Source organism: Bidens hawaiensis, unplaced genomic scaffold (genome assembly GCF_021521415.1).
Source record: "Bidens hawaiensis isolate Kalapana, Puna unplaced genomic scaffold, B.hawaiensis_p1.1 tig00009693_1, whole genome shotgun sequence".
NCBI lineage: Eukaryota > Viridiplantae > Streptophyta > Magnoliopsida > Asterales > Asteraceae > Bidens > Bidens hawaiensis.
The window spans coordinates 941,420-956,922 of record NW_027491727.1 but is presented as its reverse complement, the minus strand read 5'-3'; the positions used below and the strand labels follow the sequence as shown (position 1 = coordinate 956,922).

Sequence of the window (15,503 nt, the reverse complement as noted above, 5' to 3'; positions counted from 1 at the left end):
CTTTTGAGATCTGCTTTTGCCATGCTTGACCAGTAACTTTATCTGTCCTCTCCCATGCCTTTTTCTGAATCCTGTCAGCTTTTTTCTCTTTTTCCCTGCTACCATATCTTTTGATATCTTTACTTTTCAGAACTTTTTACTGTTGATATCTTTTCTTTTACTTTTGGAGATCTTTTCTAGGGTTTGTGTCCCCTAGGGTTTGCCTATATATAGTACTATTTTCTTAACACTTCACACACTACACTTATTCTCTTCCTCCCTTTTTGCTCTCTGCCGTTGTTCTTCAGCCGCCTCCCTCCTCTCTTGCCTCCGTTTTCTCCTCTCCTCTGCCCTGTTTTCCGGTAATATATTATATATAATAACTTATTAATTATGCTAACTTATAATCAAGACTTAAAACAAATCATTAAAACAATAATCTTTAATTATAGGTTAACTTGTGCTTGTTTAAAGTTGGTTCTTGCTTTATCTATCATCGCATCTTTATCAAGTGAGTAATCTCGTACCTAATCCCTTTTTGCTTTTAATGTTTTGGGATGTTCATGTGTTCATACAAACTTAGAGTCTTAAACTGTTTATGAACTTTAGTCGCGCAGTATCCCATGTGTTGAGGACGTAGACTTGGCTGTTTATTTGTATGTGTGGATCATTAACCGTCTTGTCGGTCTATTCCGCAGTTTTCATGGTACCATTAGATGAACACGGGAGAACTATCGTTTATGATTTTCTCTTTTGTATACACATGCACAGTTTGTCTTGTTTGTGAGCTCAATTGTGAGCACTGGCAGTCTTGTCTCTTAGAATTGGTCCCGATCTGATTACACCCTTGTCGAAACCCAGACATACACATGTTGCGCGCAGATTTATGGTTATCTATGTATTGTATTAAACTTGATTTCTCACCAACACGCAAGTGTTTGACGTTTATTTTAACACATGTTCAGGTTTGCAGTAGCTGTTTTGGAGCTTGTGGACACATAGGAAGTTTTCTTTATTTTGGACCTAGATTAAAATGTATCAAGACAAGTTATTGCTGTTCGAATATTTGATTGATAATATATTGATTTATGATGATTTATGTTATCTTACTTTTACTTTGCGCGTGCGCGAATGAATGTATTTATTAAATATTGACACCCAATAGTGTCACGAGTAATGAAACAATATGTGGCGCCCCGATGTATAATCCGCCTTTGGTCGGGGTGTTACATCGAACCCGCGCCAGTGGCCGGTCCAAAGTTTAACACACACACTCCAGCCATGCGTGCTGGTGTGTCAGTTGTTTAAAAGTTGTAAACGGTTTGATTTATACAGACACAAACAAAAACCCAATTCTGATTAAGAACCCTAATTATACAATCGTTAAATCTGTTAATTGTTGATTTAATTAATGTTAGGGCTTTCATTCCCCGATGATCGACGAATAGGATGCACAAATTAATTACCTCAAACGATGATGAATTAAGGGAGAACGATACCCACCAGCGCCGTCAAGACAGAACCCGATTGGAGAGGTTACGGCTAATACTAACAGAATTAAGCTTAGGGGTTTTGATCGCCGGATTATATAGAAGGTTCAGACGTGTTTTATTGCATTAAGATCAGCCCAGGTTTATATAATTGATATTAGGTTAGGACGGTTATTTGAATAAATCAATTCACATTAGATTTGATCTTGTTTCTTAGTTAAATGAGTTTGTTAGGCCACTAATGGTAAAGGATATCAAAACACGATCCAATTCTTAATTTAGAACGAAAATTGTGGTTCAAACAATCTAATCGGGTCACGGATTTGGATATCCGGTTCATGGGTTACGGGTTGGGTAAATGGGTATTCAAGATATTCTTCAAAAATTGCAGTTTAGTCCTTATGGATTGGAGATGGAGACGTTATGGGATTAAACTTTATATTTGGGTTGAAAATGTACTTTTTTCAAAGTTGAATATATATTAAATAACTTTAATAAACGATTATAAAATTTCTCGATAAACGCGATATTTTTCAGTGTTAAAACTTCCCGACATAAAACGGGTCGAGTAACGGGTTCGGATTAGTATGTGGAAAACTTAGTTGCTACAGTCCCCCTACTTTAGGGAATTTCGTCTCGAAATTAAGGAAAACCACAACATCATCGTTTGTAAAACAATTAAGCTTTTTAAATAAAATATCATGACATAGAACTTATAATAACCGAAGCAACGATTCAAATGACAATCCGATAAGGGCACTTATATATTGGATGTACCAGCGGCGTATCCACCATGTCCTTATCATCTCGTCATTCGTACCGTTACCCAAGCTACCTTAGGTTCTAAATCATGACACACAATTTTACGTATTATGATTTCCATGCGAGAACTTGGATAATTATGTATGCATTCATAATTACTCTTATCGTCGGATGGTCCGCATAATCCGCGCCATCATGTGGATTGTAAAACATTGAAAATAAAATTTTAAGAAGAAACAATTGTTTTGATAATTCTAAATATACTTTCAAATTATAATTAATAAATGTTCGAGTTGAATTAATAAAACCGTGAGATTTCGGGAAACCTTGTTTGCTTTTAGAAGTAAAATTTTGAAAATTGAAGAAAATAGATTTAGTGAAACAGATGTTATTGTGATAATCGAGATTAAGGGAATGAGATAGAGATATAAGAGCCTAATAGATTAACTTCGATAAAGGAATTTTTACTCCGGGGATGAATTACGCAATGGTTTTATAACAAATAGATAATGGCATGCGAAGTCCTTAAAGATCGTATTCTTTAGGGAATAAAGTTCTTAAGATTGAGAATATAAGTTTAGACATAGTTAACGAAAATTTTGGTGAGTCGAGTTTAGTTAATTTAAGTACTTATGAGTTTAAAGAGAAATTAATGTAAAGTTTATATGTTTTCAAATTGTGAATTTGGGATGAGATTAATTCGATTAAGATATTCTAAAATATTATTAAAATTAGTAGTTAATAATTTAATTTATTAATGAAAATGCAAAAATATATGTATTTGAATAAATCGTTATTAGATTAAATTGAGAAGCGGATATTCCCGAATCACAGAGATAGTCCTATTTCAATTAAACCTTTAAAATTAGATAAAATATAAAGTAGGTAATTAAATTAGATTAAATTGAGAATTCGTGGATTTTTTTTCGTTTTCTCTTGCATAAAATCATTATAAACATTAGGAAGTAAGTAATTTGAATTATCAATAGTGGAAATTTGAGTAAATAATAAATTTTAAATTAAAGTGAAGCATATAATAAATTGAGATAAATGTGAGGCTAGAAATGCATGAACCACCATGACTATTCTAACAACTACGAATTTATCATCTCAAACGTTCAAAATTTTCAAAAAATTAAAGTAAGGAGTTGAAATATTTACGATGAAGGTTCAATCAAAAAGTCAATTTAATAATAAAAGTTAAATTAATTAATGGAATATTTTAAATTTAAAAATTGAAATTAATTTAGAGAATACATAATTTAGTTTAATATCAATAAGATTTACAACATTTGAATTTTAATAAAGATTTATAAAATAGAAAATAAGTTATGAAAACCATCATGATATTGAGGAAAACGAGAGGTAATAATATATTTATAGTTTAAAGTTGAGGATAAGGATTTAGATGTACTTTGAAATTTATAGTTTGAGGATATGGATATAATTTAAATAATATTTGACGGATATGAGTTAATATAAGATTTCTTGTTTGGTGTATTTTAGTTTTGTCGAGGTTGACGGTTGGTCGATTAATAGCATACAGTAGCACTCCTTGGTGATTCTAGTAGTCGAATGGAAATCACGGGAAACAAGTGAACGACGTTGATTCTTAAAAAAGACATTCTATGAGGGCCAATAATGGAAATGTGTAAGATGACAGGTGAGTTGTAGGAATGAGTTGATATGAAATTACGGGGATGCGTATGTATATGTATATGTATGTTTATGAATTATTACTAGTGAAGACTCGAGGATGAGTCAAGAATTAAAATAATATGTATGAGTTTAAAGCATTTAAGTAAATAATGTTTTTATAAGATTTTTCAAAAATAAAATAACCAAGCATATCAAACTAGTTGACCTCCCATGAGCTTTCCCTGGCAATTTGAATGACCCAACTAAACAAAACAACATAAAGTTTGTGAATTGGCCTCCCATGAGCATTCCATGGCATTTTGATGGTCCAATTCAAATAACGTGTAATAAACAATTGAGTTGTTTAGCCCATGAGCGTGTATATGGCATTTAACCGACCCAACTAAATATCGAATCAACGAATCAAATATAAGTAGTTGGTGTATCTCGGGAACCACCCCGGACGACACGTTCCAACCAAAAAAAAATCAAATTGAAAACGAGTTGAGAAATGGATAGTTGGAGTGCCCATGGATTTCCATGGATTTTTCACCCAACTAAGCATTTAAAATAATTTAAAAACACAATTTGAAAGTATAACCGTTTAGCCGGTTATGTTTACCACATAACCGTTTAGCCGATTACGAGTACCACTTGAAGTTATGGTTGTACGAGATTTATCATACCCCCACGCTTCAAGGTGAAAGAGCAAAACACGGGAATTCTTAAGGAATTTCCCACAATAAAATATAATCTACAAAAAATTAAGAGGATTTAAAAATATTTTGAAAGTTGAGGCATAACCTCGGAATTTGTGTGTATGTGCAACAAATAAACAAGATAAATACAATTTAAATAATTAATCTAAGCAAGCTGTAAACAATTTATTAAATAGCACATAAGGCAGTTTAGATAAGCACGTATAGGGTTCCTAACATATGTCTAGGACCATTTCTAACGACCTATCTAATAACCTTCGGCTCTGATACCAATCGGATCACGCCCTGGCATTTCCGCTTTAGGTTGGGGTGTGACATTGGACCTGCTCGATTCTTAACAAAACTTTTATCGCAAGGGAAAATGAAAGAAAGTATCATATTTGAGCTATTTCTAACAAAACTTTTATGAAAACATATATAAAAATAAACATGTTTTAAGGATATACTAAAACAACAAAATTAATTTAAATTAGATTTTATAATGGAAAAAAAATATCATGAAACACAACTTATGAAAATAAAATATAAAAGAAAATATTAACAAAAGCCATTGAATAATATGAAAGTGTTTTGATTTACAAAGGGATCAACTAAAAAAAATCTGGATATAGTGTGAAAAACCAACATTAATGCAGCAGTGATTAAGAACCACTCATTTTTCTTTAGTATTTAAAAGTGAGTATGTAAATTATTATAATAATGAAAGAGACAATGGACCTTGATCATTCTTTAAGGCATGATACTCCTCCTTCTCCTTCTCTTACCGATGATTCCACTGTAGAACAAAAGAGAATTCATGATTGGTGGGAGTGTTCTAATAGAATGTCACTTATGATAATCAATAATTCAATCTCTTCTACCATTAGAGGAGCCATCCCTGATTCGGAATATGCTAAGGCCTACTTAGACTTGGTTGAGGATCAATTCAAAAGGTACCTCAAAAACTAATGCTTACATCTTGATCCTCAACATGTTAACTACAAAGTACAATGTGACTATTTATGAGCGTATCATGATGATAAATGACACAACCAACCAACTAAAAGTTCTAGGCATGCAAATCAGTGAAGCTTTCTTAGTTCACTTCATTATGACATATCTCTCTTCTCAGATTGGTCTTTTTAAGATCAACTATAATACTCAAAAGAAGAAATGGAAGATGAGTGAATTAATTGCCATGTGCGTTCTGGAAGAAGAATGCTTAAAGCTAGAAAAGCATGATGTTGCTCAGCTAAACACTTTTGACTCCAAGAAGAAAAGGCACATTCAAAGGCTAGGTGAAATGAGAAATAAGTTAAAACTCAAAAGTTCTCTACCCCTATAGCAAGTACAAGCATAGCTAAAGGCACTCCTAAATGTTGTTTTTGTCATAAGAAAGGACATTATCAATGGTACAGTCCAAAGTTTATGGAATGGCTAGCGAACAACGGTATTGCTCTAAAGAATTAATTCATGAATCGTTTAATGTTTTAATGTTGATGTTACCTGTAATACATGGTGGTTTGACTCTGGTTCCACTGTACACATTTCTAATCCTTTACAGGGATTCCGTACAATAAGGAAGCTGACAAGAAACTAGCAGACGGTTAAAGTGGGAAATGGCTTGGTTTCTGAAATGGAACACGTGGGGACTTTTTCTTTAGTTCTGGAAGGAGGCTTCATTTTAACTTTACCTTAAAAAGAGGAAAAGAATTATGGAGACTTCATCTAAATTATGACACCAAATATTAGACTTTTCCGATTTTGAAGAAAAATGTGATAAATGTATTAAAGGAAAAATGACAAAGAAAAATACAAAATGTTCCACTAGAAGCACAGGATCACTTGATTATATCCATACCGACATATGTGGTCTTTTTCTTACGAGAATTGGTGGGTATAAGTCATTTATTACTTTCATCGATGACTATTCACGTTATATGTACTTGTATTTACTCCATGAGAAATTTGATAGTTTAGAAACTCTTAAAACCTTTAAGACTGAAGTTGAGAATCAACTAGACCGGAAAATAAAGATTGTAAGATCAAATAGGGGTGGGGAATACTACGACCGACACACCGATGAATTTTGTAAGAATCATTGGTATTATAAATTATTATACCATGCCCGGGACTGCTAACAAAATGGTGTAGCTAAAAGGTGTAATCGTACTCTTATGGATATGATACGTAGTATGTTGGCTAATAGTGATCTCCCTTTATTTCTTTGGACTGAAGCATTAAAAACAGTCGTCCATATATTTAATCGGGTTCCTTCAAGTCTGTCCCCCAAGACTCCATTTGAACTATGGATGGGAAGGAAACCTAATACAAATTATTTTAAAGTATGGGGGTGTCTGGCTAAAGCTAAATTGTATCATACACATTCCAATAAGTTAGATATGAAAACTGTTAACTACTCTTTTATTGGATATCCCGAACGTTCGAAAGGATACCGATTTTATTGTCCTTCTTATTTTACAAGAATTGTTGAGACTAGAGATGCTGAAACAATATTTTAACTATCCTGAATTGTTGTTAGCATCGAACTGGCCTAATCTTCCTTTTCGGTCGATGTAAACAACTTATTTAGTGGAGCGGTGGGTATTGGTAATGGGATTCGATTCTAGGTCAATTGTTGCCTAACTAAAAGCCTCTCAGCGTGTAATTTCCTAACCCCTTCCTGCTCGAATTTGTGAACTGTTACCCAGGATGTGGAGCAGATAAAGTTATCTCTTGGCTTTACTTCACAAAATTACAATTCCTGTAATTCCTAAACTTTCGAGCGAAATATGTCAATTTCAGAAGTTTAGGGACTAAAAATGAAAATATTAAAGATTTGGACTCGTCGTTCTACGTGATGGATCAAAAACAAAACCGTCATGATACACAAATGGAGTATTTAAAAACCCAAGAATGGGCGGTGTCGCGCTATGCGACGAACCTCCCATCTCCTCATCGCGCTACGCGACGTAGTCACCACGGCGGAGTGACACATGTTCAACAACATGTCAGCACGTGGCATCACGGGACAGGTCACGTGTCAACACTTGGCAGACCTATATGTCGACGAAGCAGGCCTAGTGGGCGGTGTCGCGCTACGCGACGGCCACCCCTAGCATTTGTCGCAATACGCGACAAAATAAAACAATACGAGGAGGTTAAATGGCCTGTACAAGCTAGGCAGCTGCGCAAGGCCTATAACCTAAAGGGGCCCAAAGCCTTTTAAGCTGAAACCATGCACCAGCCCATCAAGAGTTTACCAGCCCAAATTTAAAACAGTGAAATGGCCCAAACAAATATAAAACAAATTAAGTAACTATTTAATACATATAATTTTGCTACAATAGTATTGTTTTGTTCATCTTTATTACATTTATCGACTTATATATGTATTTACGTTAATTTTTTGGGGCCATTTTTATAACTCGTGCAAGGCCTATGAAAGTCATCGAGCTCTCGGGAACAGCCCTGCGTTTGTAGAGTGTAAGGTGGCAAAATACATTTTGTCTCAAATTGCTCTTTGGTGCAAGATACTAGTGATTGTCGCATCTACTCCTTCGGACTTGTTTGTCTCATTAAAAAAGGCTTACAAAGTCGATTTCGGTGACTTCTTGTTGATGTATTTGGCGGGCTAAGAACGAAAAGATCTTCAACAACAAACCGCTTCACATTCCAAAGATCATTATAGTCGTCAAAGTTCTTGGGGTGTGTAATAGCTAACTTAGATAACTTAGATTGGTTCAATTTGGGTTTGATTTTATTGATACTTCGTTTTCTTTCGAATATCTTGTTTCTTGCTAGTCTCTTCTTTATAAATTTACCGCATAAAAAAAAACAATTTATATGCCCACTAATCCACCCTTTATCACCTTTCTATTTATCTCGTCACACACCTATATATAGATGTGTGTACTAGTTTTGTAAAGTTAAATTTGATGAGGTGCTCTTAAGCAATGTTTTGAAACCCGGACCGGACCGGTCCGATCGGGACCCGCTATGAACTCCGGTTCGGTTCACTCATATTACCCGTTTTCTAAAAACCCGGCCGGGTTTGACGGGTTGCGGCCGGACTGGACCCGGTGCATCAACGGTCCACCTGGTAAATGCTTTTAAAAAACAAAAAAATCAAACCCTAAAGTACTAAATTCGCAGTCACAGCCCTCGTTCCCATCTCAATTCGCCATTCTCTTCTGTAGGCCATCTATTATACACTAGCATGGCTGTTGTGTGGGCAGCTGCTGTTGCTGTTGTGCAATATCAAAAGAAAAATGGGAGGTGGGTGGCTGCTGTGTGGCTACAATATCTTGTAAAGAAGAAAGAATTGTAAAGAAAGAAGGTGTTATGTGTTTTAATTTGTGGCTATTTTAGGACAACTTTAATTTTATTGACTGTGGGCCATCTAAATGTTTTTTTATGGGCTATCAGTTTGGGTTACTCATGAAGTAGTTCAAACAAGTCTTAATACAATAAAACCGAGAACAAATAATTGTAGATTATTGTTAATTAATTAATTAATTAATGATATATATTTATTTATATAGATGATGTCATCCGGGTCAAACACCGGTCCGCCCTCCCGGGTCGGTCTGACCTTTGACCCGGTAAGGCTTTCGGGTCGACGTCCGGGCCGGGTCTGAAAACATTGCTCTTAAGTCACAACTAACAAAATCAAACTCAACACCAACTCTCATGGTAAAAATAAATGACCTCACGATTGTGTTTAATTCAACACTTTAAATAGTATATTTTTTGTTATAACACTTACGTTTTTATCAAATGTGATTTTAAAGAGAATTATACATGATTTCCATCAATGGGAAGTATTAACATTGAAATACAAATACCTCTAATAGGAAACATGGTAACCACAATCAACTATTTCCCTTCTCTCTTTAAATAGATTATTGGGCATACCTTATCAATCATTTGTCATATTGTTCATTTATACACATGACATATTTTTTTTACAAACCACATTTTCTATATCTAACTTCAGTCAAACAAAGAATCATTAGGACATTGTCAAACAATCAAATTCGTGTTTTTGTGATCACAAAGAACAACTATAATCGACTTACTTCATGCAAAAAGGGTATAAAGCAAGGGCATTGAGGCCTATGAATACAAATCCGAGCAAGAAAGGGGCTATAAGAAGAGGATCACCAAATAGAAAACCAAAAGCCGATGATCATTTAGAAAGGAGAAATGGAGGAACGAGTTCACCAAAGTCACAAAGAATTAGTACTCGTAGAACCACGAGGCTTGAGACTCGTGACACAAATGAAAGGCAACAAAGTGGCACTATTCTATCATGGCTCATCGATTCCCAAAACATCCCAGAACGTGCAACTATTTACTACATCGGTTCAACCAATCTTACCAGTTTAAAGAAAGGCGCACTAGAGCAAAATGGGATTTTATGTGCTTGTTGTAAAAGCATATTCACCATTCGCGATTTCCAAATGCACTCGGGTGGCAATGCTTGTGACAATCCATATGATGCAATTGGAGTTTATGGAATTCTAGACAACGATTGCATTACTCCCCTTTCACAATACATGCAACTAGCCTTGCTAAATCGAAATGAGCCCAAGCACCACACTGTCAAACATATCACCAAAGGATTTGATGATGATGACGATGTTTACGATGATGTTTGTATTCTATGCGCTGATGGAGGGAATCTGATTTGTTGTGAACAATGTAACTCAACATTTCATGTAAAATGCCTAGACATGAAGGTACATAAATTGTATTTATTTTTGTCCTTTATATATAATTATTAACAATTGAATATCCTAATGTTGTAGGTGGTACCTGATGAGCCATATTATTGTGCTTATTGTGCATGTAAGATATGTGGAATGCCTATTACCAAAAGGGATTCTTCTTGTCTCACTTGCTCTTTATGTGGAAAACAATGTATGCTATTACACTATTTTCATTTTCATTACAAACTTTCAATATATATGTTATCAGGTCGGGACACGTTCAATTCATAACCAATAGCTACAAGAATCGTGTAATAAACTTCTACATAGTGTTTTGATAGTAGGATATGCAGTTTTCCAACCGCTTTATTTGGTGTAGCTAAAGAAATAGCTACAAATATTTATGCGATTCTTGTAATTTTCTAATTTAAATTGGTTTTGTATTGAACATGCCTCTATGATATCTTTATTTAACAAATAATAATTTGTTTTCGTGAATACAGATCACGTGAGGTGCTCAAATGAGTCTTTAATGATTGACGTCAATCATTTCCCACGAGCATTTTGTGATAAAAGTTGTCGAAAGGTTCACGAAAAGTTGGAAAATGAAATCGGAGTGAAACGGGAGCTAGAAGATGGGCTATCCTGGACTTTGCTACATAGATTTGACCAAGAATATGGTTCTTATGAAGTTCAAGCATCCAAAAAACTCGAGTGCTACAGCAAGCTCGCGGTTGCATTTAGAATACTGACCGCATGTTTTGAGCCGATAAAAGATCGACACACTAGGATTGATATGATTCGAAATGTGGTGTACAATTGTGGGTGAGTGCCAGTGATCAAAAACCAAATTTGTAAGCAATTTTCATGGCTTGATTATAAAGTTGGTGATCACTTATGTAGGTCACATTACCAACGGATTAATTTTCGTGCCTTTTTTACTGGCATACTTGAAAAGGGTGATGAAATTATTGCGGTGGCATCAATCAGGTATAGTTTAGTTATTATACCATTACTTTACAACTAGAGTGGAACAGAACTTGTTATATAAACCTGTTTGGTTGAGTTTTTAAAGACTAGTTATCCAAACTAGTCATAGCTAAGACAGGCCAAGGCAAAGTCATATGTGGCACTTCATCAGGAGGTCACCTCAACTGAATCATGCCTATAGGCTTCGTCTATCATATGTGGCACTTCATCAGGAGGTTGGTTTTGGGCTTAAATCGAACCAATACCAAAGTTTTGGCTTTTTGGTTTTAGAATTTTTTTTTTTTTTTTTGTGTGTGTGTGTGTTTGGTTTGGTTATGTTTAGTTTGCGAATTTATATTTGGGCTTGAAATGTTTGTGCTTGGAGAAAAGCTTTTCCAAAATATTAAGCTTTGCCTAAAGTCTTTGTTCTAAAATTTTTGTTATCTATTAATATATTTTAGCGTGAAACCTTTTGACCTAAAATAATGTATTTGAACAATTAATCCAATAATAGACATTCATAAAAAGTTTAATTTGGTTTGGTATTGGAGCGAGGCATAACCAAGCGAGCTGTAATTTATGGTTTTCAAAGAAACAAAAGTGAACCGGCTTTATTAGGTTGGGCCGGTTGTATTTCAGTTTCAGTTTTTGTCAGATTTTTTGGTTTTGCTTCAGCTAATGATTTATGCTCACCCTAGCTTGAACCAAGGAAATGGGCACTGGTTGGACCGGATTTTTTTATGTAATTCATTTACTATCCTGGCTTCATTTTTTGAAATGGTCTAATCTGCAGACCGGTAAAACGATAGTTTAATGACTCATTCGGTTATAAAAACGTTGAAACGTTTTGATCTGTGTTTAGGGTACACGGGACTAACCTAGCAGAGATACCGTTTATAGCAACTGCCGAACCACATAGAAACAAAGGAATGTGTGGCAAATTGCTGCATGAATTGAATCTGCAAGTTTCCGTTCAAAATCACAAGACCCTTTTCTTGTTTCCAGAAATATGATGATTCGATTATGTTACATGTAACAAATCTGCAGGATCTTCAAGATTTTGGAGTTGGAACCATGGTTATCCCTTCATCATCAGAAACAATAAGGGTTTGGAATAAGAAATATGGTTTTAATCTTCTGAAGGACATAAAGCAAGAAATCATGAAATTGAACACACTTATGTTTCATGATTGTTTAAGAATGCAGAAGACTATATCAGGTTATCTTAATACCTTACTATCTTAAGGATACACATATTTTTTCCGACAACCAAAAAATCAAAATAAATCGTTCATTTTTCCAGTTTTAAACTACAAAAAAATTTGTTGAAATGCATTTTTGTTCATCTTTGATGAAATTCAAAAACCAAATAAATGCATAAACAAATTTCAGCTATCTATAGAATCTACAAATGCATAGCTAAACGCCTAAAAGTTTAACATAATAAAAATAACATATGAAAAAATTTTGTGAAAATAACATGTACATTTTGTGTAAACGATTTCAGTTTTCATTTTGTTCACGTAATAATTTTGTGTCTTGTAATGAGCCTCATCCTTGTATATGCGCAATGTATATACGTCACACGAATGTGTACGTTTTTGACCTTTTTCCCACAAAACATGTAATTCACAGCATTTTATCATCAAATATAGATTTATGACGTTTGATAAACTGTTTCCTCTTGCAGGCTCAATTTAAATGAGGAACCACCACAAGAGTAATATACTAATGTGGCATCTTTCTGTTAGGGACTAGATTCAATCCTATATTATGTAAACCAAGGAAAACTATATATCATCTTTATACCTATTTTTGATGCTGATTATAATTCACATAACCTATATATTCATATTACCGTCTATATAGCAAAATACAATTCAATTTCAAGTGTATCTAGTTCCTTTTAAAAATATCACTCTTGGAATGTCACCAAAATGTAAATTGCATAGAAAAGAATGACAAAAGTTTGGTGACCAATGAAATGGCTTCTTCACATCAACAAGTATGATAACTAAACTCCATATCTTAACACACATTGGCCACCCACATGCTTACCCTCTTCAAGTTGAGCAACAGCCTGACTTTTGGTTGACCGGTTGGCCTCGGATTTCAACAGTTGGCAGCCTAACATTGTTCACTGCAGGCTGGCTTGCCATCCTGAATTTATACACCAAATTAGTTATAACACCTTATTTCAGGAACATGGTTCCTTGATTAATTCTTAATTGATCATTACCTGTTTTTGATTTCAGCAGTCATAGCCATAAATGCCTCTTCAACATTGGTGGAATTCTTGGCACTTGTTTCTAGAAATGGAATCCCAATCTCATCAGCAAATGCCTGCACATCAAAACGGGCTGGGGTCATACGGGTTCAGGTAAAAACGGGCCAAACTAAAAAGGTTCAGTTTGGTTTGGGTCAAAACGGGTGCGCATGAAATTGGAAAAGCGGTTCATAACTGAAATAATCGAATCCATACAAAAACAATGGGTTGGTTTTACATTTACATAAAAGCTGAACCTTTCATTTTCAATTTTGCATGTAATTAAAACTGAAATAACCAAACTGAACGAAATTTATGGATTTTCGTTGTTAATTTTGAACTTTAAGTAACTTATAAGAATTTGATAAATACTATTACAGACGAATATGCTACCCCAAATGTAGGATAATCACTTAATTATTAACAAAAAAGACTTAAACCAGAGTTTTAAGGCACAAATTCATTATATTGGGTCACTTTTTTGTTTTCAGCCCAAAAATTTCAAGCCCAAATGGTAAAACTGAAAAAACCAAAAACTGAAACCGAACGGTTTTCAAATACCAAAAACGGCTCAAACTGACCCATGCACCACCCTAAAAATAAGCTCGGGTACAAAGGGCCATTTAAGGAGAAAAAAAAAGTACCATACAAAGTCCTGATTTTTTAATCTAGCATATTGGTTATGATCATTATTAACTTATTTGCAATATTACCTTTCCTGTTTCATAAGAAACAACTTTCTGAGACGTGAGATCACATTTGTTTCCAACAAGAAGCTTGTTTACATTCTCACTAGCATAACGGTCGATTTCACTCAACCATTGTTTCACATTGTTGAAACTCTCTTGATCTGTCACATCATAAACAACCTGCACAAAAACAATATTAATTCCTCTGTTCCCTATTCTTCATACAAAAATGATGAAAAAGAATATGAGAATGAATTATTTACAATAATGCCATGAGCTCCACGATAGTAACTGCTAGTGATAGTTCTGAATCGTTCTTGTCCAGCTGTATCCCACTGTGTGCACAAGAACGGTTAGCAAGATCTATGAAAAATTTCAATAATAATGCAATATGCAAGCATGATGTGGTAAAAATAAGATACGAATTTTCTACAAAACAAGAAGCGTACAATTTGAAGCTTAATAGTTTTGCCGTCTTGTTCCACTGTGCGAATTTTCTACAAAACAGATACGAAAAATTATAAATATAATGAATTTTTCAAATAGTTATCATGTCAAAGTCAAGCTAAAAGCTTGATTAAAGATTGCTTACAAAGTCAACCCCTATGGTGCTAATGTAACTTTCCAAGTATGAATCATCCTGCAGTACAAAAAGAGTAAAATCAATGATATGATAAGCATGCACGTATGAATATTTTTATGGTAAAAATAAGAGACCGATTGCCTCGTTCTATAATTTTTATGTAGATAAACTATAAAAATAAAATAAAAGAACTTACAGCAAAACGCAATAGGAGACATGATTTTCCAACTCCCGAGTCTCCAATGAGTAACAGCTTGAACAGATAATCGCTACAATTAAAGAAAATATATAAAGTTAGCGTTTACTGTTACCATTCATCTTATACTAATATAAATTAGGTGCGGCAATTATTGACACGGCACGCGTCCCACGAAAATAATCGGGTTTCCGGTTCGCCAGTCTAAAATGTTTACTAGAAAAAGTCGTGCTTGCGATGACTTGCATCCGACTTATAAACAAGTGATGCTCGGTTGTACTAAAATTAAACAAGTTGAACTGAACCCCGCTTAAAACTAGAATAAAAATATAACCCACTAAGCCGTTTACAACTCATTTACAGCCCACCAACCCGTTCGACCTCTTTAGATAAAGAGGTTGCGGTCGTCATGTTCGCGCCACGTAGTTTTAAATGTGTCCGGGTTAGAATTAATATCTATTTGATAGGAATACATGTATAGCGCTAAGCTTTCTTATAATCAACCAGTGACACAGACAC

At 34.5% G+C, this 15,503-nt stretch overlaps 2 protein-coding genes across 2 annotated transcripts; one reads left to right on the top strand and one right to left on the bottom strand.

Moving 5' to 3' along the window:
• The first annotated feature begins 9,651 nt into the window (after positions 1–9,651).
• LOC143533435 (increased DNA methylation 1-like) lies at positions 9,652–12,951 on the top strand. Its single transcript, XM_077028226.1, has 7 exons — positions 9,652–10,311; positions 10,381–10,492; positions 10,785–11,106; positions 11,185–11,271; positions 12,113–12,215; positions 12,298–12,469; positions 12,941–12,951. The coding sequence occupies exons 1-7, from the start codon at positions 9,652–9,654 to the stop codon at positions 12,949–12,951; spliced, it is 1,467 nt and encodes a 488-aa protein (XP_076884341.1).
• A 309-nt stretch (positions 12,952–13,260) lies between these two features.
• Positions 13,261–15,395, bottom strand: LOC143533434 (ras-related protein RABD2c-like). The gene is made up of 8 exons (XM_077028225.1): positions 15,346–15,395; positions 14,985–15,057; positions 14,798–14,845; positions 14,655–14,702; positions 14,469–14,540; positions 14,230–14,385; positions 13,490–13,593; positions 13,261–13,410 (listed from the first exon to the last, which is right to left on the bottom strand). The coding sequence occupies exons 1-8, from the start codon at positions 15,393–15,395 to the stop codon at positions 13,314–13,316; spliced, it is 648 nt and encodes a 215-aa protein (XP_076884340.1). The 3' UTR covers positions 13,261–13,313.
• Between the last annotated feature and the right edge of the window lie 108 nt (positions 15,396–15,503).